The 26930-nt window shown below is 37.8% G+C and overlaps 1 protein-coding gene across 3 annotated transcripts in view; it reads left to right on the top strand.

Moving 5' to 3' along the window:
* Positions 1–26930, top strand: part of akap6 (A kinase (PRKA) anchor protein 6) — a 179291-nt gene that overhangs the window by 145829 nt on the left and 6532 nt on the right. For all 3 annotated transcript variants that reach the window (XM_032548280.1, XM_032548279.1, XM_032548278.1), the window contains exons 18-20: positions 19179–19262; positions 19534–19686; positions 23899–26856. In XM_032548280.1, the coding sequence (XP_032404171.1) occupies positions 19179–19262; positions 19534–19686; positions 23899–26856 (3195 nt within the window). The remainder of the gene's footprint in view (positions 1–19178; positions 19263–19533; positions 19687–23898; positions 26857–26930) is intronic.

Raw genomic sequence — 26930 nt, 5'->3', positions numbered from 1 at the left:
ATATTACATTTGTTGTGTTGGTGCATTTTGACATGCTTCAACCCCAAATTTTCCACCGCAACATGCAAACGTCCCCATTCACTCTAAGTGTTAAAGTTCCACACGGCATTGCTTAGGATTTGTTGCTGTGCTCTTGCATAATGTGAAGGAAAGAGGAGATAAGCTGCACACGCAGGCTGAGAACTGAGATAAAGGCGATCGGTTTTGGTGCTCGGCAATAAGAGATTGTGATCGGCGATCACAATTTCTTATTGCCGATATTGTGAATATTACTACTGGTAGAAATATTCATGGAAATCGGCCGAATTTGATGGATGGCCGATCGATTGGCACACCTCTACTGAGAATACTGGAATCCAGCAATTCAGCACTCATGGATTACTAATTAACATTGCTTGACACTCCAATCAACTTAAGAAATAATGTACAATACATGTATATTTTTAGAGAAATTATTATTTGAAATTATTTCCTACAAAAAAAATATTCTCAAATTCTAAAGTTTAAATATTTTAAATATTTATTTTTCTAAAGTGTGTAGTGAGCTGAATTGTAATATTTGGATTAGGAACAATTAAGTGGTTACTTGACACTTGACATGTGATTTTGTTGGAAAGAAGGGAAATGTTGAATTTGTTTATAAGAAATGACCAATGTTAAAAATAAAAGTTTAAGCAACAAGAACTAAAACACCACAGCAACAGAAATAAAGCCCTTGTCACCAAACAATATCAGCTGTAGTTTTGTTTTTTCTAAAAGAATATCTGTAACATGATCTTGTGGAGGCATTCACAGTTGTTGCTGTGATCACACACAACATAAATGAGCAAGCCTATTTGCACACACACAGCCAGTCCTAATGATGAAACTCTCTGAAATGAGAGTTTATCTGAGGAAAGTGGGCCTCTTACTTTTGATCATTGTCACAACTCTCAGTGGGAAGCCATTGATTTCTAGCAGAAAGAGGCTGAGAGCTTCAGGAAAAATGAAGATTGGAAGTATTGATAGCAGTCATTTGTATGGAGAGACACAGAAGGAGCTCCATTTCAAGAAAAGTCAACTCCATTTTAGCAATCATTTGTCTGTTTTTGGCGTTTGGCCTTGTGAATGGCTTCGATTTTTGCACTATAGTTTATTACTGTATGAGAAAGCAGCAAGGGTTGCTATGAGTCACAACAAACTCAAGTACAAGAAGTGTATTCACAAATCTATCTGAATAATGTTCACACAAACAAAAAGAACATATTTTTAATTAAGTGCACAGCTTACTGATAATATGCACATTTAGATGGTGACTGCAAAAACACTAATTAAGATTTCTAGGGATATCACTACATTACAAGCACTTGCACTTATACACATAAGAAACAGTTTTTTTAAAGAATACACCCTTTTTGTCAGTTTTAGAGTTTTAACATAAATGGTCTGATCTTGCCACTTTCACAACTTCTACATGTTTTTTTCTATACTCTCTTTAGTCTAACCTCAAATGCAGCCACACGAAACTACACATGTATTTGTTTTACAAAATGAAGCCCAAATAGAAAGGTTTTTGAAATCCCAAGAACATTTTGCATAAGAATATAGAATGTATACTTTTTATCTGACTGCAGGTATGGATCAATTTATAATATGCCTTGCTCAGACTGTTACAGGATATTTTTGTCCAATATCATCTTCTTGAACCTAATGTGTGAACCTAAGATGTGGAAACCTTTAATGGTTTCAGTTTTTGCTGTAGAGGAGCCCAAAGAAACTAGAAGAGTAAACAGGTTTGAAAATCCCCAGACTTACTGAATGTCATTGTTAAATGTCACACTTTATTTCAGTAATAAAGTGTGTAAATATGAGTGTATGATTCAGAAAATATTACTGCATAAATTCAATGCTGCATAAGGATGGTGTCCATGGGAACAACACTAATTGTAGTTTATTTTGGATGGCTTGGGTCACTTCTTCCACATAATATCCAATAATATCTTCATTCTTCTTCAGTAAAGTATCATGTATTTTCCAGACACATAGTGCCAGTTACTTGACTGTTATTATAGCACAATCAAGTAACTGTTAACTTCAGTTTTTATAAAAATGTTCTATTTATCAACTATGACTTGAAAAAAATTTTACTTCCTAATTTAACACCTTGATATTGAGTTTAAAAACTCCTGCTTTCCCTGAAACTCCGCCTTCAGGAAGTCACCACAGCATAGCTTTTCTATTAATCTTAAACAATGCTTTAATCTCATTTGCTCTGAGAGGTAGCTCCTATAATAAGCTCCAGCAGGTGTTTGCTAATTGCTGGTGGCTAGTCTGAAGGAGCTGAATGAAGGAGGACTGCTCTGTGAGGCAGAAGCTCAGAAGCTTGGAAACTGAAGCTCTCAGGAGGAGCTGAACCTTGAAGTCAGCGGTAGGTCCACCCAGGCATTTAGCATAGCTGAATGGTTGCCATAGAGATCAAAATATTTCTCAAACATGCATGAAAGAATCAAGGCAATACTCCAGGTACATCTTTGATAAAGGAATAATATTACAACACGATGTAAAGCTGAAAAAAATTATTAATGGGTTTCTTTAATATTTGACTGATTGATGTAGCTAATTATAAATAATTCAGTTTGCATGTGGTCTGTAGATGATTTATTGGACATAGATAAGTTATGTCACCAATTTGACATTTTTAAGATTTTCTAACTGTAAAGCTGTTTAGGTCTTACTTTGTGACAACTTCCTTTTCTCTATCTTGTTGTATTACTTTCTCTCTTTTCACTCTTGGTCTTTTCTCCCTGAAGCCTCCTCCTTTCCACCTGTCTGTCTCTATCATGACTCTTAATTGAATTAGCAGTCTTGTAAGATATGGCATCGACCAGACGTTCCTCTGGCAGCCCCGGGCATCCGATGACTCTTTATTGTAGAGAAAAAGCTCTGGGGGACAGACACACTAAGAATTAATGAACTGGAACTGACACAGATACATTATTATATTCATAGCTACAATGTTGAACTGGGAAGAAATACAAATTCTAACTTGCTGCTAAGTATGCAAGATTAGAAGGCCAAAAATTTAGATTTATTCCATTCAACCTAAATTGTTCAGATCATTAAACAAACTTTAATATCAGACAAAGACAAAGTTTGCTTGGATAATTAGTTTATTTTTTGGGGGAAAACAAAATACCAAGCAACTCTAGTGCTGTGAGAAAACATGATTATCTCAACAACTTGGTTAGTCATAATCTACTAAGTGACTTGTAACAGTAACACAGTAACAATGGGTAAATATTGGAGATAGGTAACAAGTTATTTTTTGTATTGAATAACAAAAAATAACTTGTATTAGTTCACTCTTTGCAGTTCAGTAACATTTGAGTGTTAATACACTGTTTAGTGAATGAGTCACACATTTCCTAATTTTAGCTTAGACTTTTCAAGGCCCATCAAAAAGCTTTTTTATCCATTCAGGGTAGATTTTGTGTTGTGCTCTGGATCTGATTACTAACTGATGATCTGATGTTTACCATTGAGATTTAGTCAGAAAGAGCGACAATAATTGTTTTGTTAATTATGCCAAGTGATCCAGGTCTGGAATCAGCAAATATTTTATATATGATCAGGTTTTTTTTCTCAATAACAGAGGAAACTGTCATTTGAAAACTTTTCCTTTAGACTGATATGTTTATCTTTGTCTGGTATAAAAATTTGTTTGCCGATATAAAACAGTAAGGTGTTACACAAGCAAAAACAAAGCAAGTCTTTAGAGGGGTTGAATGTTTTTTTCAGCATTTCATAGCTTGCCTAATATTAGTGCATCCTACTGCTTCCTGTCAGGCTAGATTTTCTATTTTCTGTAATTAAGAATCAACTGTTTCGGTCAAAGAATATTTCATAAGCTCTTCATTTTATTATGTTCTGCAACTTTGCGGGAGTTTTTGTGAAGTACATTTTGCCTCTCTACATTGTAGCTACACACTTTTCTGTTTCTTTCAGTTCTTTGTTTTGCTTGTTTTCCCCCTGCGCCTGTTGCTGTATATCTCTCCATCTCTTAGTGTTATCTGCTGTCAGCAGCAGATGAATCTGTCCTCCCCCACTCAGATCATGCTCTGTTCACTCCTCATCATGTGCTCCACATTCTTCCTCTCTTCAGATACTTCTGCACTTAATCCAGGCCCTGCAATTAGATTTATCTGCATTACATAACTCATAACCCCATCCATACTTTTTGCTTAAAGATGGATCCATGTAACTTCCTATTTCTGATCTTACAAAGCAGACCTATTCACGTGCTCCTTTCTTCAGTAACCAGTCAATCATAAAACAGATACAAACATGGCATTGTTAGGCAATAATTGAATATTAAATAAATAGAATCTCTAAAGATCTATTATGGAAATTGTCTTCAATGTTTGGTTACATTTGTACAATATTTTCTTCTTCGTTTTTATAAGAAAACGGCTGCACACTTAAGGCTGTTTGGCATCTGGAAGTAGACTGTAGTGATGCTGTCTTTTGTTCAGGTTTAGTCCATTTAACTGCCTGATAATTTGAATAAACAAACAAATAATACAAAATGGCAACTACATAAAATGGACAGCTTCCCAAAACTCCAGACCCTCGGGGGTCTCAAGAGGAGCACAAGGTTCATTTTTGCCCTGGGTTATCCCGACTGGGGTAATCGAGTTCTGGCGTATTCCAGCAGTAATGAGTGGGTTTCGTGCAGGAACTGTAAAACCGACAGTAAATCCTGCTTAGACTGCCAATTGAAACATTGCAACACGGTTTGGAAGAACACTTTTTTTCCCAGATACATTTTTAAACCACATTTCCCATAGTGCATCAGTACCTACAGTCTGATCTGGAGCCCAGAGCTGGGCTGTTTTATGAAATGCTGCCTAGCAACCTTGACAGCATGAAGCAGAGAGCAGCAAAGAAAAAAACAACAGAGCTAAAAGATTAAACCAAACATTTTACAACTAGATATTTCCTGTCTGAGTAATATCGGTCTTTAAATTCCAGTCATTGGAGAAAGCTAGCAAGAGTTTTTATAACAATGTGTCGGGAATTAGGCATTCTCCTCTGGTGTACCGAACCTGGAGCGCCAGGCCAGCTGGCAGCTGGAGAGGGGAGCTGGCTATTAATGCAGAGGGAACAGACATGTCCAAAAATGTCAGAGCACTATTGCAATTAGGTGATGTATTAATGGAACAAGCAGATATTTGAGACTTACACACATACATTCTTGCCTAAAAACGTTGTAAAAAACATGTCACTTAAAGTGTAATGTAGCAAAATAATTTGCCGCTCTTCACCGCCATTGCCGCTTTGCCTGAACACCCAGTTTGGACCCGCAATGAATTATGGGATATGGTGGGCCGTGAAGGATACACCAGATCCATCCTTCAAATTTGGGGAAAAGAAAGATGCATTTGAAGGAGTCTTCGAATTCGGGCAGGTCTTGTACGCTATGACGTACACGGTCTACAAATCCGTCAATCAAAGGACGCAGACCCTGAATTCGGACATGGCTAAAGGCTTGTATAAAGGGAGGTTTTCACTACGGCACCTAGAATGTTTTTGCTGTCAGTTGTGAACATTCCATTTAAGGGTCCAATGCAGGCCATTTCTGTACATTTTTGCTGCTGACACTAAGAGGATAACTCCTTCTACTAGTCTGGAGGACAGTTGCTGCATTGGCTGATTTGATCTCAAAAACAGTGAAATAAGTTAAAAACTGATACTTATGGTTTAAAAGTAAGGCAAAGTCACTTCAAGTGAAGTAAAACTCTGGTCTCCAATACATAAACTACACTGTTGAGTAAAAATAATCAGTTTTTGGACTCTCTCATGTCTTGGCACATTATAACCACAAACGTCATCAGAGTTACAAGGACTTTATGTGATAAAATATAACTTACACGTAACTTTGAAAGGGAAATAAGTATTTAAAATATTTTGCAAGTAAAAATCTAGAAAGTGTGGTGTGGAGAGTGTATTCAGACCACTTGGAATTTTTTCTCCTTTTTCCCCATCTCACATGTTTATTAAAGAACATTAATAAACAAACAGCGTCTAAAGGACCGAGGAACACAGCAGACATATCAGAACGTTGTAAAGGTGTTTAAAGCAGGATTAGGTTACACTGTAAAAAAAAGTCACTACAGAATTTACAGTAACTTACTGGCAGCAGGGTTGCCAGCCAGTTACTGTAATTTTTACAGTAAAAAAATTATAGTACAGCTGTAAATTTCCGCACGTGATCCAGCGGTCCAATCACATCTCGTATACTTTCCATACGCATTTCAGATCACAGTAAAGAGCTCTATTTTCAAAACCCTTACTGTATTTTCATGATATCATTTTTACAGCCATTTGTTACAGTGTACTGAAAATATCTCGAGCTTTGAATGTTTAATGGATCATTGGTCCATGAAAATGGAACTTTCTCTTAAAGAAAATGCTCTGCAGCAGTAAATGCAGTGGAAGGTGGTCCTACCCAGGGTGACACTACACTTACCAGGGCCTCTAACTGGGATAGATTTCTTCTGTATACTGGTAATCTGATTTGGACTTGGTTCTTACTGTGGAAGCAACAGTGTGACTGTTGGGTTTGCTGCTAAACAGTTGCCATAGACACTGGTGGATTCTACCATGTTCCTTTTAAAATAAAAAAGCAGCCCAACCCCACTATATCTGACTGCAGACTAATAGAAGGTGATAGTGATGGTCTAATGTTGATACCTGCTACACAATGAGGATTAATGATCCACCGACTCCCTGGCAAGAACACAGCCTGCTACATATAGGAGAGTCTTTTGATGATGCCTGCCTTTGTGGTTTAGTTTGCAGCTCAGTCGTGGGTGTGAGTGTGTGTGTGGTGAGTGTGCTTGTTGGTGTTTTGAAGTAGAGTTTTCTCGTTAAGAGTTGCTCGTTATGGGTTGAAGGCGAGCAAAAAGGTAAGACATCGCCACAGTAACTGTATCAACAAACAGATCAGACTTTCATCTTCGTCTGCTCAGGAGGGGAGAAAAAGCACTAAGCTCTTTTATCAGCTAAAGAGAGACCAGACACACACACACACACACACACATTCACACAAAACAAAACAAAAAATAAATAGTCCAAAACAGACAAAAAGGCATCAGCAAAATGTGGATAAAGAGAAAAAGAAAAAACAACTTTTTCTAAATTAACAGTAAAATGAGAAGGAGGGTGATAATTAACATTTCATCTCAAAGACTGTTGATAATTCATCTGTTGGGAAACAGAAGGAATTTTAGTTTTTATTGCTATCTTTGAATGTCATCAGACAATGATGAAAACTTCACATCTTCTCTAGCTTTATTTCATATTTTTAAAAATCTGGTATTGCAGTCAAAAAATAGAATTGCAGTTTGTTGGCAAGTGAGCCAACAAACTCACTATTTGTGTAGAACAACACATTCCACACAAATATTCTGTTAGACTTTGGTTTAATATCAGTTATTATCTGAAAAAAAAAAACAACAAAATCTCCATGTATAAATAGTGATGTATTTTTTTTATTTAAAATATTCAGTTATGTAGATTGTCTTAGTTACTCTTTATTTGCAGGCACCTACCTAATATCTCATCTTATCAGCCATTTAGACTCTAATTAACACAACATTTTACCCTGTAACATCTTTTGTTGAAGGCTTGGTCAATGGGATTTTATTTATGATTTCACACAAACATAGAATTTAAAGGATTGAATTCCTAACTTTATATTTACATATTGGATATTGGAGGGAAAAGCTGTTTTCTCTCTTACCTTGTTGACCCAGTGACATTGTTCTTACAAGTTTTCAGTCAAAGTTTCCTCATCCTGAAACTAAACTATATTCACATAAAATTTAAAAAGGAACAAATTATTAAAACAATAGCCCTACAGCAAGATGTAGAGAGCTTTAAAGGCCTCACGACAGTATGCTGTTTTTTTATTACTACAATCCATAAAACAAAGCATTAAAAAGATTTAGACTGATAGATGAGAGAGGAACTGAAAAATCTTCAAATCCCAAAAAAGTGAAGATAGGTAGACTGTGTTAGAAAAAAAACAGTCAAAGGTGAAAATAAAAAAAAATACTTTCAGCAGCCAGGAAAAAAGACACAGAAGGAAATCCTAGCAAGAATGCAGATATGTTAGACAAAAGCAAATGAAAAGGCCTGCAAGGAAAGACAGAGCAGCAGGAAGAACTGTAAAATGCGGCAAATTGAAGGTATATAAAAAGATAAATGAACAGAGAAATCCTAAAAGAGGTAGAAACTTGATAAACATCCTTTAAACAGCTGCAGCGGATTCATTTTGCTGCATTAGTTAGATCTATAAATGCCTTTACTCCCAGAGACTTTATATATTCCCAATTTATTTACCGCTGTGGAATATTTTAAGAGCAAAGCTTTCACCCCTAAGATGTTGCTGCTTGTCGAGCAGCAAAAGAACTTTAGATGATAACGTAGAACAATCATTAAGGCCTGGTGATGTTAGCAATAATTCATCTTACCTTCACAGAAAGGCTGCATAGATTTGATTTCACCAAACTAAAGTTTCCTTCAATAAAACATTGGATTATTTCTGTTTGTTTCTGTAAATGAAGTTCATCCACTGTCAGCATTATGGAAACATAACTCTGAGACTGTCAAGATCTTTGAGCAACTTGTTTTGCTGCAAAAAATGCCATTAATGTATTTGCATTTCATTTTAATATTACTGTGTGCAGAATCAGATGCTCTCCATCTTGTCAGACTGATCCTGAGCTATCTTGCAATGAAAAATGAGCAAAGATTTTAGTCTCTAAAGATGTTTTTACACCCAGTAGTCTGGTAGACTCGGTTTGATTGGGAACCACAATTACAACATTTGCTACATTTTCAGTTGGAGTGGTTCTTTCACACTGTGTCAAACTAACCAAACCCTTTGAAAAACCTGCCCACCTCCTTGCCTGTGTGGCTCCTCAGCAGTTCTTTGTGCAGTTCAGCAAGAACTGCTGAAGTAAACAACATGAAGACACACAGTGCAAAAAGGAACACACTTCTTCACAAAAAGGAAACAAGAATAGACTGATGTCAGATTTTAGCGGTTGTAGGATTTGTCTTTTGTCGTTGGTCAAAGCCATTTCTTCCACTAGCACTAGACTCACACATTTGTTATCTTTCTTTGTATTTACCCAGAATGCAATGTGGTCAGCTCCATCAGAAAGCTGACCACATCTGCAGTGTTTCTCTCTTCTTTATTACTGTTCATGTTTCTGTGAGATGAGCTGCTAGCAGCGCTGCTAATTCACGGTCATTCTGCTGCTAAACTTACTGCATGCCTGCCTGGTGCTGCTCTTGATTAAACTCATAATTAAACTCCTTCTTAATGAGGAGCTCTCTGATAGCAGACAGCATGTTCGCGATCCGCAGCTAAACTAAATGATGTTTGGAGTTTTCAGTGACATAAAGCAAGAGCCAATCAACGAATGCGGTCAGCAGTCAATCAAATGGCTTTGGTGCCGAACCCTGCTCGGTGCTGCTAGTATTACACCTGAAGTAGGTATGAAAATCTGAGAACAGCTGGGCAGAACCGCACCGGATCTGCTAATGGAAAATGAATCTGGCCGGGGCGGATTGGGATCAAGGGTCCAAAAGTCTTTTTTTGTATTAAACTTCTGTGTTGTAAATATTGTAAAATATGTTTTACTTCTGATGTTACTACCCCTCTTAACCAGTACTTCATATATGTTGCTCCTTCACCCTACTGGTATTAGGTGCATGTGGAGAATAGGTATTCTCACATGCCATATTGTGTGATGTGGAACCAAGTGCTCTGTTCATTTCTGCCATCTTCCTAACCCTGCAAACATTATTTCCATTCTGCAAGAGGATTTAAACTGGTAGATTTCTGTATTTTGGTCATGCAGTCCTAATCTCATGAGAAAGGGGATCCAGAATTGAAACAACTCACCTAGAATTTGGAAGGTTTTTGGTACAATTCCAGCTTTCATGTTGCAGCGTCAATGATACTGAATGATTACATGCTTATTTTTGCCACATGTTAAAGAAGCAACTTTAACATGGTGCAGATGTGGGCTGCAGGCCTCAGGCTTGATATCTGTCTTTAGGGATGAAACCTTGAACAAATCTTTGCAGGAGAACATGGTCATCCTCTGTTAATGTCTGCTTTTACATTGATCCAAAGGCACAGCTTGAAGAGCTGCAGTTATAGAGAAATATATTTAAAAAAGGACAAGAAAACTTATGAAAGTATGGTGGAGGGTGGAGAATGAGAGCACGAAGAAGACGAGAAGAGGAGGTCCAAATGGGGACTATGAAGACATGTACACTGAAAGACACAGCAGAACCTTTAGGCTGTATCAGCAGCAGCAGAGGGAATATGTGTGGGAAGAAATTGTCGACAGGAATTCATTAGGCTCGTTGTGTGATAACGAGTGCTTGTGGTTTTAATTGACTTAATCAACAAATAGAATTAATCAGAGATTTCTAATTAATGGTAATTGATTGAAATTTCCACTGGGTCACGAAGCAGGCAGTGAAATTCTCTTCTCTCTTTCATCATATCTCTATATATTTCCCACCTCCATTTTTGTTCTTGTCTTCTTTACTTCTCATCGTTTCTATTGCTTTTTTTTCTCTAAGAATGTTACTATTTTAATACTTAGGTTTTCTGTCGTCTTTTAGTTGTTTTCTTGTGCGACCTTTCCTCCTTGGATGTTTGTCATTTGTCTTGTTTTCATTTTTAATCTGTGAATATCAAACCATTTTTTTACACTGTGAGACTGTTTAGTTGTGTTCCCTTAGTTAATGTTGAATGATAAATCCACATGTTGTGTTTATTTAACCCCAAAGCACCTCTTTACAGAGGATACGCTCTGACTAAATGACACAAAAAGCCATTTTGTCTCTCAAAGCCTCCACTTAGAATACTTCAGTTTCAACATTAGGGAAAGACAGGTTAAGATAAATTGGTAAATTATAATCTGAATATTACATGCTGCTGAATTAAGCTGTAGTTACTTTTGCAAAGCATTACTAATTAAAGATTAATATAAAATTTCAGAGAAATTGTGGCCCTTTAATTATCTGCATCACCCTTAATCTGAAGTTCATCAATGGTGGTAAAATTGTCTTGGTGCTCACTTCATAAATTTATAGGTAATTTTTAAAGATTGTCTTAAGTCCAAAGTTAGTGAAACATCCCCCCTGTGGCTCCATACGAGTCGCTGAGTAATACCTGGCTCAGAGTTAAGAGCAAGTTGCAAATTAGAGGCAGAATGACGGTTGATGTGTGGACTATGATCTCAGTGCTACTCGGTCTGATTAATTCACAGAAGGAAGAGTGTTGGGCTGCTCAGATGTAGGCTGTCAGAAGCCAGGTGAGTCTAAATAGACTTCCTACAGATCCAGATCAGTTAGAAATCCGGTTGGATGGAGAGCTGGTTAGGTGTTAACCTCTGAGTGGGGAGTCAGTTTTAGGATTTAACACTTCTTGTTTGTCTTGTTTGTGATTTTTGTTTGTGGCTCTCTTCCTCATTGGTTCATCCAGGGAGGCGTACTCCGTCGTCGTAGCATTAGACGTTCGTTCCACTTTGCTGTGCAACCAAACTGACCAACTCACTGACTCCCATCGCGATGATGTACATAGGTTCAAAGTAGAGTAATATATGATAAGGAAAACACTATAGAGAACTACACGGGGAATGAGCAAAGAAATCCTGATTTGGTTTTCTGGTTTTTGTTTTGAGTGATTCTGAGTTTTTATTCACACAAAAAGCCATTTTTAAACCACTTTGTTGTTTTTTTTAATCAGTTTTATGAGTTAGTTTACTAACTCATAAAACCTCTAAACCTCTTGGTTTAGTAAAGTTTACTCCTTCATTACATGTCTGTCTTAGCCACCCTGGTTCACAGCCTGCCTCCTCCCTGTGGTTGGTAAATTCAAAATTTTTCAATGACAGCATTGGAATCAGTTGAAATTAATCATGTTAGTTTTTTTTCCTGTGCAGTACCTTTAAATGTCAGAAAATTATTTTAATAAAAATTCCAGAGAATCTTTTACATCTTTATTGGCTAGATGTACTTTACTGTTACGTTGGAAGTCTGATAATGTCCCTCAATGTCCCTCTGGGTAAAAGACATGATGTTTTCTTTGAAGCTTGAGAAAATCAAATACACCTTTCGAGGGTCTACACAAAACTTTTACCAAAGATGGCAATGTTTTCTTTCCTATTTTTTAAACTTGGAAGTTTTGCCCAACTGAAGGTGCCTGTCCCTGAATTTTGTTTTGGTTATAAATATGGGTAGTCCTATCTGATGAATGATATATTTATTTATTTATTTACTTTTCCTTCAGGTTGACTTTGAGCTGACATGGGAAGGAGGGAGGTTGGGTTTGTTTGTCTTTTTTTAGTTATATTGTTCAATTTTTCTTTTCTTTTCTGTTGAAATAAAGGGGCTGAAACTGTTGAATTGTAATTTTGTAATTTTTCTTTTTGCGCAATGTTTCGTCAGTATTCCATTAAGTGTATTGATTAGTATGTGTGCATAGTGAGATGTGCATTGTATTTTTTTTCTCTTCTTGTGGCTCTAATAAAAATAAACAAAAAAGATTCCAGGGAATTCATGAAGCACTGATATCTGCTTCAAATGTTGCAGCTTTTTGATTCCAGCTAATTTCTTTATTTTCCCATCAGATTCATGAATCAGTTTAAACCAAAAACACACACAGGGGCCATGTCACTCATCAAGTCCAGAAGCAAATATTTTTATGAGGTTACAGTTGTTCTCTCTTCAACAACACAACAAAACAGATGCCGAAGTGATAGAGAAAGCCTTTATCATGATCTGAATTAACTCTGAAATCCCTGATGATTCTTTTTTTCATTTCCTTTTTTTTGTCTTCCAACCTAACATTAACATGTAATTATTTCCCCCGAAATGTTCCATATGGCTTTTTAACTAAACATAACTTCTTTTTTTATGCTGCTTTTATGCGCTATCTACACAATGTTTCATTTGCGTTTTATTCCATTGGTGATGAAATTCTTTAAAAATATATGGTTTATTGTTTTTCACCAGTTAAATGCATGTTTTATTAATTTGCAAGTTTCTGCACCACAGAAGGCTTTGTAAAACATACATGTGGAACTGTCACTGTAGTTTTTTCCACCAGAACAAGTTGGTTTTGTATCATGTTCGTCTGTGGTCGTCATTATGCCTGTGGCCTAATATCTTTACAGTTGAGTGTTTTGTTCTCAGTTTGTCCTTCTCTTTTTCACTTTTCTTCCTTCAAATTCTATCCCTTACTGACATTACACCTGCCTTGTCAATCTCCACTTCCTTGGTTTTGCTTTCCTGCTTTTCTTTCCTCTCTTCATCCAGCCAGCCCTCTCTTCACGGCTGGTTTCAGTAATTAGATTATTGTGATGAGGAGGTGGAGGGGCTTAAGAGGATTTTGTTTTTAGGAGACAGATTTAAGTGAGAGATATAGAAGTGGCAGAGGCTGTGGAGGGTTGAAGGTGGAATCAGGAAAGGAGTGAGCCTTTGTTTGGTCTTTTTCCCGAGTCACTCTCTTTTCCTGATGGAAGTTGATAAGTGATAAACAGATTGAAAGAAGAAGAGAAAGAAAGTAAATGATGAAATAAACACAACTTAATATTTTGGTCTTGGAAGCCATCAAAACATGCCTGTAGGAATAGCAACAAATAAAACTTGACAGCCATGTTTTGGGATTGTAGGAGGAAGCCGGAGTAACCAGGGAGAACACACATGCACAGGGACAACATGCTAACTCCATGCAGAAAGACCCCAGGCTGGGACTTCAACCCAGGACCTTCTTGCTGCAAGGCAGCAGAGCTACCAACTTCCACTGTGCAGCCATATTTAATCATTTAAATATTTCCCAATGTCATCACCATCTACTTTCATCAGCAAAATTTTAGCATGCACATATTTAAAAATATTTTTCCAGTATACTCAGCTGTCTTTGTTACTACATTATAAATTAAGCACCATATAAACTGTATTTGAGGATATATGTGTCTTTGTGTTTGTCACTTTAGTTTTCTGTTTGAATTATTTTTGGATTGTTGGTATTATTCAGTTTTGTCACTTGAAGCACTCCATACTTGGCTTACATTTTGTTTTGTGAACTTTAGTTTATTCTTGTGTCCTGGTATGTGCTGACCAGTCTAAATGATTGAAAAACTTGTTTTAGTTTTTAGCTTCTGGTTCAGTACGATACTCTGGTGTCATTTTTAGATTCTCATCTGCTCATTTCTGCAGGAACCATTTCCTACAGTCCTCTGTTCAGATCCCCACTCAGCTGTCATGTGGGACTCCATAGTATTTCCGTTCCATTCAGTTTATTTATGCATTGCCAATTCACAAAAAAAGTTATCTAAAGGCACTTTAAAAAAAAACAAAGTAATTTTAAGCCAATTGCACATACATTACAATCGATCCTACTTATCAAACAATGCAACAGGTTCTATTTATTATTGAAATTGGTTTAAAAATATTTCTATCTAATGAAATGATATAGATATTTCTATCTAATGACAGCAGATTGCTTTGTTGTCTTGCTGTCACTCATTGTCTTGCTGGTGTCCATTTCCAACAATCATTGGGCTTCAGGCCAGATACACCCTGGATAGGTCACCAGTCAATCACATGGTACAGACAAACACGCACACACACACTCACACTGGAGGACAAATTAGACAGAACAATTAGCCTAATATGTTTTTGGACTGTTGGAGGAATCTTATGTCAGGCTTCAACGTAAACTGAATTAGTTATGGTGTTGGCCCAGTCAAAGTTAAAACTTCTGCTTCATTGAAATGATTCAAAAAACTTAAGAGAACTGTGCACAAATAAATTCCTGTAGGACTCAATAAAATGAATCATCCCGTCATAAAGACGATAGCCTCAAGTTACAAACTACAAGTGCTGGGTGGACACAGCGTTTCAAAAACACAACAACGTTTGCTTTTAGGCTTTATTTGCATTAAAGAAAAAGTGACATGATGTAACAAGTCTTATTGATAATCTAAAGCTGTACTGATCTGATTTTAAAACCTGGTGAGTAGCTCAGAATTTTACCACTGTAGAAAGTTAATTTCCAGTTCATGGAGATTAACTTTAATATTCAACCCATCTTGTTTTAGTTTCAGGCTGAACAATCAAATTTCTCATCAAAAAGTTCAACTTATTGTTGCAGCTGTAATCTAGTTAAATGTAGTGTATGTCTGTCGTTCCTCTGTGTGGCCTGCAGCAGTCGTCTGATGCAGTGCAAGTCTCACTCAGTCATTTTGTTGTTTAAAGCTGTCTCCTTCAACTTAATACATATCTCCTGTTTGGAATAAATTTATTTGCCATCTCACAAACACACCCTCAAACACACACCAGGCTTGTCCTCTTGATCCCGTCTGCAGTATTCTGCATCCCCATCTCCTGTTTAGACAAGCAGCCGAGCCACAAATATGCTAAACTAAAGAAAATGAGGAGGAGGAGAGGAAAGAGAGAAGTAGTGTTGAGTGTGTGTGAGAAAGCTGCAGAGTAAGAGAGTGTGTGCACGGAAGACAGGGACAGAAAAGAGAATCCCATTTCATTGTAATAGTGTTTAATATTTATTGGAAAATGTAAGGAAAATGTAAAAGAAGTGCTTTTCAGTGAGCGGGCAGGATTAGCATAAATAGTTTGGGGCTTGGATGTGTTTGGTCCCGCTGCTCAGGAGTAAGGCTGTCCCCTCGTTTCTCTGGAGCACACAGAAATATATGCATATGTTTGCACACATACACACACATATCTACGCATGCTTGTGCACATACCTGTATGAGAAAACATTCAAACATGCAAACACACACACACACAGCCTGACCTTTGAGAATGAAAACTCATCAGCATATAGTAATTTATAATAGGCTCTGCCAACCCTTCTTTCTTTCTTTTTTTGCATTTATTAAGCAGTGGCAGTAGGAGAGTTTAGGTGAATATTTTCACTTCTTTTACATGTTATTGCTGATCACAGATCTTTGTGTTGAATTTAAACTTGCATTAACAAAATATAATGAATTGTACTACCACTAATTGACTTTCAACTTTTCTGAATGACAGATAAAAGAATTAATTTTGCTCATGCTTGGACAGAGCACTATTATATTGTAACAGAGAAGCTTGTATGATCATATTTTGTTGTAGTAAATACTAATTAAGAACTACATGGCTGGTTAACTCCAAAAAGGCTCCGATATCATCAGTTTATTATTTAAAACAGAAAATAGCCTTTTATTATTAGCTACAAAAGTTGGTATTCAATCATAATGTCTTTGCACTGTTATGACCCCTCTCGGGGTGGCCAGATCATGACATGAAGGATCCATCCTCTTCAGATCTCAAGCAGCCAACAGAGACAAACTTTAACATTTTATAATGATATTTATTTTCAAAAGATGTATTTTTGAATGAGATGTTACAACAAGTGGAATATGTGGCTTCAGAGTGAGCTATAGTGCCGACAACAACAAACAAAAGGAAACAATCTGAATATTAACCAAAACGTACCTATTTGAAAGTAAATGAACCAAATGACAAAAGCTTACCTACCTAATTAAGAAAAGCAAAATAAGGAAACATAAACAGCAGCTCATTTCTACAAACTCCAAGAACTTTTAGAAAGAGTGTTTAACAGACAAACAGTGTGGCGGGTTGAGATGAGCTGAGGATGGATGTCAGGAAGTCAGTAGCTTTTATATTCATCACCTCCGGCAGGCCACCAATGGTCTCCGGCGTCTTCTGGGAGCCAATCAGGAATGGGCACCAGCACACTCATATTTGCATAATTATGTTTACGGCACCAGTTGTAATAGTACAGTGTACATCAGAAACAGATGGGAAACTACAAGGCCAATTATTTTGAACATTTATTTATGTGCTTGCCTTTCCTCTGCTTGGATTGTGATTCTTCAATAGTGATGCTGAAAAGGGATTTTCCCCTCAGGGCAAAACAGAAGTTCTAGATGAGGCAATGACCCAGGTCCAGGGTCTTAAGTCATATAATGAGAATTTTATTAACTGGATTATATGATAGATCCATCCAGCCATCAATTGTGGTTGATGGGTGGGTTGAGGGCAGACACTGCGCTTGACTTTTTTGTTGCCCATAATTTTGACTGTCAAAAATATTCCATCATATTCTATTGTTTTGTGATATTGAGATAGGCTATTCAGTTCCATTACATTTAAAATATTTTTGAACAATCCAGATCCCATTAAACATCAAGCAGAAGAACACTAACTTTTTCTCTACAGTGATTTTTCCATTGTTTTAAAAAAAATGGAAAAATGTGAAAAATATTCCGTTAATGCGACCCCCGGTTGAAGGGCTAACAAGTCCAGGAGGGAAACCCAGACATTCAATTCTTCAGCAAAACTCTTTGGCTCTTTCTCTTTGGCTCTTTTTTATCTGCATCCTCTTTTATCCAAAGTAGCGATATACAGTCCCTCCACCAAGTCGTTGGTTTGCCCCTGAATTTCCATTGATTGGGTTATGGCCAGAAAACCTCTGATTAGCTCCGTTGTGGAGAAACAGTGGTTCTGTTTGAGCTCCTCATCCTAACACTACAGAGGAAATTCATTTGAACTTCTTAAATGTGGGATTTCATTCTCTTATTTATGATCCAGACCTGCCGTCTTTAGTCGGGGATTGAAACCTTGCCAGCCCAATAAATAGACATTTGCCTTTGGTCTCAGCTCTTTTGTCAGTTCAACAGACCAGAGCAATGCCTGCACTATTGCAGACGTCTATCCATCTCCCTCTTCATCCAGCCATCACTCTTGAGAAACACTTCTAGATATGTCAACACCTCCAGTGGAGACAGAGACCTCTAACCCAGAGGCATCAATTTCCCTTTTTCAGCTTGAGAACCATGGCCTCAGAGGGAAAGAAGTTGATTCTCATCCCAGCTGCAAACCACTCCAGCCCTGGCTGGAGGTCATGGAATGAAAAGGCCAACAGAGTCACATAATCCACCAAAACCAAAGTTAGAATGCTGAAATTCCCAAACCAGGCATCCTCTTCTCAAAAACAACACCTTGATACCCAACACATGAGCAAAGCACTCGTAGATCAGACCACCGCAGTCCTTTCTCTCATCTTGGATCCTGAGTTTGATATCAAATCAAACAACAATAAGTGGATATTTGTGGGACCAAAGATATGCATTCACAGTTTTCTTACCTGCTCAGAACTGACATTAAATCCACTCATTAGAGTTAGCAATTAATATTATGAATGTAATTAGCATGTGGTAATTATCATGGCATTTAACATGTAATTACTGTGTGCTAATTGACATGTCAGTGGACATTTTACCAATGTCACAACTCTAGAAAACATTTTGCTTCACCCCCAATACAAAGCATATTAATTGGGCTGTTTTGTGAAATGTAGCAAAGAATAGATAAATGAATGAATAGTAGAATCATTGTAATAATTTAGATACACTACAAAGAACAGCCAAATACAAAAAACGTTTCTTATCGTTTAACACCGTAATGTCTGAATTTATTTCCAGTCATATAAAAACTGTTTGGTGAAAAGTTAACTGCAGAAATTCATAAGAATAAGTAAAATTTCCAGTGTCAATATTTGGATTATTTTATTGCTCTTGCCCTTCTCAAACAGAGCTTAAATCTATCTACAGCATAATTGATTTAACAAGCAATTCATTTCCATCATCGCACTCTTTAAAATGCACAGATGTTCTGCAAAATAACTTTACTGCACTCCAAGCTGCTAACACAAAAATTGAACATTAATTTTCATTGCGTAACATTATATGGAATTATATAATCAATTTATTTATTCATAATTTAAATATGTGTTGCACCTTGAAATATTTGTAGAAGATTTATTTCTACAATTGTTCCTAAATCATGAAAGATGGTACTAATGTCTGTTTTGCTAATTATGAAGTCATTTGTGGCTTTGAACCTTTGCAGTGGCAGAGAATTAACCAAATGGAGAGAATAACATTTTCAGTGACAATTTCTTTGTTTGAAAATGATTCATTTGAAATGTTTTTGTTCTGACATATTTGAAATCTGCAGAACTTCTCAGACTTGACATCCATCCTGTCTTCCTTCATCTGCCTGTCTGTCTACAGTCCCTGTGTTCAGAGATCGGAAGCCGGCGCCGAGGAGTCGCTTCAGTTCTGAAACTGTGTCAGAAGCTGCTGCAGCAGAGCCAGGTGAGTGAAGGAAAACACGATTAAAAACCTCTCACTTGAAAAAAGTCACAAAATAGATACTTGTCAAGAACAGAAGAATGTAAAACAATTCCAGTGACATAAACTTGCTTTAATAAATTATCATTCACATTAGTTTTAAAAATCATTTCAAAGTTTTGCAATCACAAACATGAACTCATCTCTTTGTGAATAGAAAAGTTGTAATCTTCTTAATTCAGTAAATTCCTTTGCTGAGAAGCATTTTTTTTAATCTCCGTCCATCCTTCCACAGTCGGGCCTGATGGCTGAAGTGGGCCCAGATGCGGAGCAGCACCGGGAGGCCCTGCAGCTGCTGTCAATCAACCTGGAGAGGAGGTGGGAGGCGATAGTGATGCAGGCGCTGCAGTGGCAGAACAGACTGAAGAGAGAGCTGGGAGAGCAGCAGGTTGGACTGCCCTCACATTTCCACTATACAGCCGTCATTTCACACTGCAGGCGGCCAGCTGACACAGTTCCACTCAGTGAGCATCACACTGTTTGATTTGGCACTAACGTGTCTTTTAAAAGACATATGGTGTTATGACTGAACTTATATCACTTTAATTGTGGAGCAATCTTCATAGAGAAAGTGATCCTGGTTAATAAACCAAACCTACCTACAGCAACACAAGTGAATGAACATGCTAATTTGTGCAAAGCGGTGGTATACATGAAGAGTCATTTTTAAAAAGCTTCAATTTACTCTTATTATTTACTCTTTTAGTTTTTTTCCTTTGCTCAAACGCTATTAGACACTGAGGTTTCTTTCCTCTCCTTGTATATGCACATAGAAAAACCTATAGCAACAGATAAATCACAAAGGCCAGACACTCTGACCTTGGTGCCTGGCTGGAGAGTAATTTCACTCCTACTGGAGGTTGGAGAGGAATAAAAAGAGGGCAAGAGGGGGAGGAAAACTTGGGCAGTAAGAACTAAGGAGCTTTATGTGTGGTTCAGCTTATAAATAAGCACTTTCTTTGCTGAATGATAAAACGACTGTCCTCTCCTCGTTTTTGTGTGTTTGTTCATGATTGTGTGGGAACAAACTGTACACTTACAACTATTACAACTGGCTTATAAAAGTCTCTGATCTACAAAAGTCTTTTTATGTCAGAATATGCTAAATGTATTTCCCAGACTATACCAGGGATTCCTGGACTAGTCATTATGTTTTCTACCATCAAACGCTGCTGTCACACACAGTAGCCTTTTAAAGAGGATCATATTTATGGCATAAAAGAAATCTAAAAAATTAAAGAACTTTCATGAACCTCACACTGATTTTTATGTGATCAAAACAGCACTCTCTGCAGATAGTTATATTCAAAAACCAAGTCTAGGAAGCAGATCTTAAATTTAATGGACTCTACCTCAGAAAGATTTTAAACAGGCAGTGAAAAAGCAGATGAACCAGGTTTCTCCCTGAATGCATCTTCTTGTACTAACTGCATTGTGCTTTGGGGGGAAGTTATGTTGTGTTTTACAGACACTTTTGGGTAGTTAACACACATTACACATTCTTTCATTCCTGTGGTTCTTTATCTTTTGTACTGTAGAGTGACTGGAACAGATAACTTTGTCTTTGTCTAACAAATGACCTGATTAAAACTGTAATTAGTCATTCTTATTCATTCATTATTTTTACACTTTTTTCCAACATTTGATCCTCTGATGTTTTGAAATTCTGTATTGGATTAAAATGTGTGATGACAATTTAACTACACAAACTGCAGTATTAATCAGTGTTTGAACAACCTGATGCTCTGATGTTACCAGAAAACATCAAAACATGTCACATGTTCTGATGTCAGAGAAAATCAAATGAACAAACGACTAATAATTGCAAACAAATATATTTAGAAAGTCAAGTCAAAAATAGAACAGGAAGCAGTAAAAAACATAAAGTGAAAAACTCAGAATTCCTATCCCAGTGTTTCTTAATCAAAATGGTCCCACACTCCCTATTGTATTTATATGTATTCATGTAAATACTACTAGTGTGGTTTTTCTATACGTAGCTCAGTATTACAAAATATTCTGGTGTGTATTCACACATGAGTAAGTATGTGTACATACCTCAGCATATTCATCGATACACAAATCCATAAGCTATACCTACAAAAAGGTACTGGTACTCATTTTATACACATAAACATATAGGATGCAAATTATCCCTAAATTATTTTCTAGATTTTGTTTCTTAAAGCAGATAAATTTTCAAAATCAAAACATTTCCAGCACCTAAAACTGTTATTATAAGTTCAGTTTCAGGCCAACAAACATTTATGGCATATTTAAAGGCATCAGGCTTTTTGGGGGCTGCACAGTTCGTAGTACTTTTGTTTTTCAGTTGTGGGTTTGAATCCCCATCTGGGGGCCTTAGTGCATGGATTCTGCAAGTTCTCCTTGTGCATGTGTGGGTTCCCTCCGGATTCACCGGCTTCCTACCACAGGCCTAAAACTTGATTATTAAGTTAACTGGTCTCTGTAAAATGTCCATAAAGCTGCAGCATGTAACTTTTAGAAATTTTTATTTTATTTTTTTACATATTTGCTAAAACAATCAGCTTATTGTGACAGTATAAAATGAGACAAATAATCTGTGAAAAGATCAATCTTCTCCACCTCCTCCTTGAGCTTCTCTTGCCATCTGAAAAAATGCACCACTCCTGACCAAAAACAGCCAATCAGAGTCAGGAGGAGGGCCTTAGGGCTGTCAATTAACCCCATGTTCTTGCTGCTAAATGTGCTAATGGCAAAGAAATAACTTACCTTTGCACAAAAGTGGTTATTTTGATTATCTAAGCTTAGTTAGATTTATCAGAATTCCTATTGCTACATGCAATACATCTACTCTTTAATTATGTGTTGCAAATTCACACCACTTGAAATTGCAAACAGACCAGCTCTGTTCCTTAGCCAGTTCTGCCAGTGGCCTGCTCTTAGCTGTACTCAAGTAATCTTCTATTTTTAAAACAAGGTTTGAGTTACTGGAAAATAGGAGTGACTTCACTCTTTACTGTCGGAAAAATACTTACAATTCAGCCATAAACTGATGTAAGGGGTGTTTCTACAAATGGGAACAATTCCATCAAAACTTTCTAGAAGGTTTTTAACATTGATTGGATTAAGCTAACAGGAATGCTGCCTTTTCAACAATGAAGGTTTCTTGAATGCATCTGCAGCGCAAAACTCAGTTCATTCATTATCCACAACTCCCTTATCAGCACATTGGGAATAAACACAAGTCTAATAGAAATTCATTAAGTACTGCCATAACCACACAAACTCACTCCATCTGAAACACACACACTAACACACACGTTTAGACAACTAGTTTATTAGATTAATAGGCTATGAATGGCTAATACGAATTACCCCCCTCTCTTGTTAACGAGACGTAGAGCAATTTGTATAATTATGTCTGGGGCAGAGAAGGTTTCCTGTGTCTAAGCATATTTTTAGACAGCCAAGCTTTCTGAAGGCTTTGATTACGTATTTACCTTGGGATTTTCAGCTTGGCGCTCTTTCTCTCAGAAGTTGTCTTTGAATAATTCATTGCTTTGTTCCAGAGTGGAATAATTTGTGTTGAGCCTTATGAGTAGTTTCTGTGGAGTAGGTTGATTTCACTTTTTTTTTGTTTCGTGTTGTTTCTTGTACATGACCCTAGAACATGCTTTTTTCAGAGTTTGGTGTCTTTTCAACCATAGACTTGAGAAGAGACACTGATCTCAAAGCAGAAAACAAAACATGTCTTTTGAAACAAATTGGTGCCAAAGCAGGATACCATAAACTGAAGAATAACAATAATTCATCAGTTCTTTATTCACAAATGACCATGGCACCACACAGTCAAAGGCAATTTTAGTCAAATTTATATTTTTACAATTTATACAAAACTTTAATTGGTAGCACATTTTTTATATTGAAGCAAGTTTTACCAACCAGTGGAAGAAAAGCAGCATCATGCAGGACATGGATTTATAGACAAATCTTTTTTTAAATTTCTTTTTCATCTGTTGTCAGACTCTTATCAAACAAATCACAGTCCTCAACACTGCAAGGTTCTTAACTGGAACACCTGCTTTGGCTTTCTCCAGAAGTTTCTTCTTTGTTTTCTTTTCTTCATAGTATTTTTTATTGGTCTATGTTTACCAAACTAGTACTAAATGAAACACATCTCTCAGTAATAGCTACATCCTTGGGAATTTCTGAACATAGGTATGGCTGATACTTTGATAAACACACACTTGCACTCACTTCAAAATCAAAGACTGAGGGTGTCCTGTTCTGAGTGATGTGGGACATACTGAGGAAGAGGAAGTGAAGACTTGGACTTACTGGAGCCAGAGAACAATGGGAAATATGGATTTTAATATGTCATTACTCCTCTGGTGCTGAATATATCTAAGACGGTCACAATTTTGTGTGGCTTGAGTACTTGATGAATTCAATTTAGTTCAGGTTAGTTTATTTATATAGTGTTTAATCATAACACACGTTGTTTCAAGGCACTTAACAAAAAAGTCACTTTAATCCAATCATTCCAAGTACATTCAAGCTATTCCTAGGAATCAAATGCAAGCTTTCAAACATTTTTTTTCTCTTTTTCTTGTAGGTTAATGGAAACATTCTCGAAACTGGCCTAGTGGATCTCCACCAGATAAGCCCTGTGTCAGTGGCTTCAGTGACAGTGCCACCAGAGGACTCCTGGGAATGGGATGAAACAGATATGTCGGTCATGGAAGCAGAGCGACTAGATGTACCACAACCTGACCTTACAACCAACCTCCCCACAGCCTTGCAATCAAGTCTGCCGTCAAACAATATTTTGGCCACTGACAATCAACCTGTTGAGATTCAAACTGATATCCAAGCCACTCAGTTAAAAGAGTTCTCTAATTTGAAGGATGGATCCTCGATGGATGTTAACTCCCATTCCCCACCAAACAATAACGTATATCAAGTGTACAGCCTCCACAGTATTGAATTATGCAAGCAGCTGGTGTTTCCACTTCCTTCCACATTAATGCACATAAATAAACCCGTAAAAAACAAAGAACATTTTTTGCTGAAGAGTATTAGTAAGGATTCTTCCTTGTCCTCTATTGAATCTCTCCCAGACCTCCTGGGAGGTTTGATGTCAAGTAGCCAACAACGAGATAGAATCAGTGAATTTTGTAATAGGGAAAGTGAGGGTGGCAGAAGGAGCGGTCAGTCGGAAAATAGTCTACGATCAGATTGTGAGAGTGGGATTGTAAGTGACAATGGAGATTCAGAGACATCGTCAAACTCTGGAGTACAAGGAAAGAAAGAGGATCAGTGGATAGAGAGAAAGGAGAAAAGAGACCGAAGGAAAGGTGAAGTTACACAAGAACATTATAGTTTAGCTCTGGAAAAGAACTGCATTGCCCCTTATAAAAGGAGCAAGATGCAAATGTCTACGAATTTGGAAGAATGGAGAAGGAATGAGCTGAGATGTGAAATAAAAAGAAACAAGAAGGAGGAGAAGAAGAGGTGCAAACAGGATGGGGGGGAAGCAGTGGAATTCCTGATAAACGGACATGGGATCCTGACACCGGCAAACTCCGACTCTGACATTGATGTGAAAGGACTTGATGACTCTAAGATGTTCATGTCCCAGAGGGACAACACAGAGTGTAACCCTGGCCATTATAATAGTTCAGAGACTCCCCCTGCTCTCAACAGTAGGACATCAAGTCCCGTTTTGTCTCAGAGCTCTTCTTTGGAGTCTCTTTTGGCTCTGGGTATCGACTTATTCCCCTCCAAAGAGCGGCTGCATCATAGTGTCTCTTTGGAGAGCTGCCTTAATCCATGCCACAGCCCCAACAGGGAGGCAGTGGGCAGTCTCACAAGTCCCGACGAGATGAACCCGTGCCAGGAGAAAGACCAAGATAGAATTAATCTAAGAGCAAGCATGGATACTGAAACAGAGGAATCTTCTGGAGAGCTAAGCCAAAGAACTCTTGATCTCCTGAAACGTTTGGAGAACATTCAGAATCCTTTGGTTGGGAAGATGACCCGAAGTGTTTCTGACATGTCAATTCAAAGCAGTATCCCACAAAAGTACCACTTCCCTGTTTCACCCTCTTTAGGTGGTCAACACACTCCACTCTCCAGGTTGTTTAGCACTTCATGGAAAGGACAGCCATCACTGATCAATGAAAACTTATCAAAAATGTCACTAACAGAACTGAGTAGCACAGAGGACTCGTCTCTGGCTTCTGAGGATTTTATCGTGCTCAGAAACCAGCACCCTCTTTTCCTAGATCCAAACATAGCAACCAGTTCCAGCCCTCGTAGGAAACATTGTCACAACGGCAACAGGGGAGGGAAAGCTGTAGATGAGTCGGATGCTGCTAGTTTAAGCATGGTGGTCAACGTTTCATGTACATCAGCATGCACAGATGAAGATGAAGATGACAGTGATCTGCTTTCATCCTCCACACTGACGCTCACTGAAGAGGAACTTGGTGTTCGGGATGAACAAGACGGAGATGACGACAGGGTTAATGGTTTGTCTTCTGGGAATGAGGAAGATGAAGATAATGATGAAGATGACATGGAAAACTCCTACGAGTTGGGGCTTGAGTACATGAAAAGGGAATTACAGAGCTGGATACGACCTCCTCGCACCTCTGTATCCTCCTCATTCAAATCGGAGGCAGGCCTTCTGGATGAACTGCAGTGTGGAAGTGCTCCACCTTCCACCTTCACGTACTCGCGTGCACAATTAATGGATAGCAGTAACAAAGCTGGTGGCAATACAAGTAGAAATGAAAGAGAAGATGAGACCAGACTGAATGTGACAAGAAGCTACATCAGCCAATTTGTCGATGATGTGGAGAATGGAAACATTGACCACAGCTGTCTACAAGGAAAAGACGAAGACGATGAGCTACTCCAAGAAGAGTCTGGCTTGTTCACTCAGAAAAGAGACACTTTAAGGGACTTTTATGTGAACACCAAAACAGAAGACCAAGTTGAAGATGTTGGCAACTTGAGAGTTGAAATGGATTCAGTTTCAACAAGTCATATTTGTTCATCACCATCCAGTGAGCTGCATCCCTTCTCTTCCAAGCGTACTTCCTGTTTGGTGGGAGAGCTGAGAGGGGAGCTCCCCTGCCACAGTGCCTCATTTCCTTCACCCCCTTTGCTATCTCCAGTCAACTGCAGATCCCACAATGCACTGGACAACAACTTCTCAATTGCTGGAGGACGGAAAGCCATCACAATTCAAGAGAAGTTTAAGTTCTCATCGTTGGTCACAGAAGAGACAAGGAGGGAAGTCAGAGCAAAAGATTCATCTCTGCCATCCAAAAAAGGCCACAAATCCCACGCTTCCTGCTGCAAGCCCTTCGTCCTGTCAGCCTCGACACTCAGCGTTGACGAAAGCAAGAAGGAGAATGTTCATGACTTTGTAATGGAGATTATTGACATGGCCTCTGTAGCACTGAAAAGCAAAGAGAACCAGTCAGATGGAGCAACCCAGAGGGAGACCAGTGGGTCTGTCCCAGACCAGTCCTCCACCTCACTAGCACACATCCGAGACAAGGTAGAACTTTAATTTTACAAACTAATCAGATTCACACAGTGTCTACCACACAATTGTTGAATAACTAATATAAA

Source organism: Xiphophorus hellerii, chromosome 19, assembly GCF_003331165.1.
Source record: "Xiphophorus hellerii strain 12219 chromosome 19, Xiphophorus_hellerii-4.1, whole genome shotgun sequence".
Lineage (NCBI taxonomy): Eukaryota > Metazoa > Chordata > Actinopteri > Cyprinodontiformes > Poeciliidae > Xiphophorus > Xiphophorus hellerii.
The sequence above is the reverse complement of the archived record's forward strand: the minus strand, read 5'-3'. Positions and strand labels throughout refer to the sequence as shown.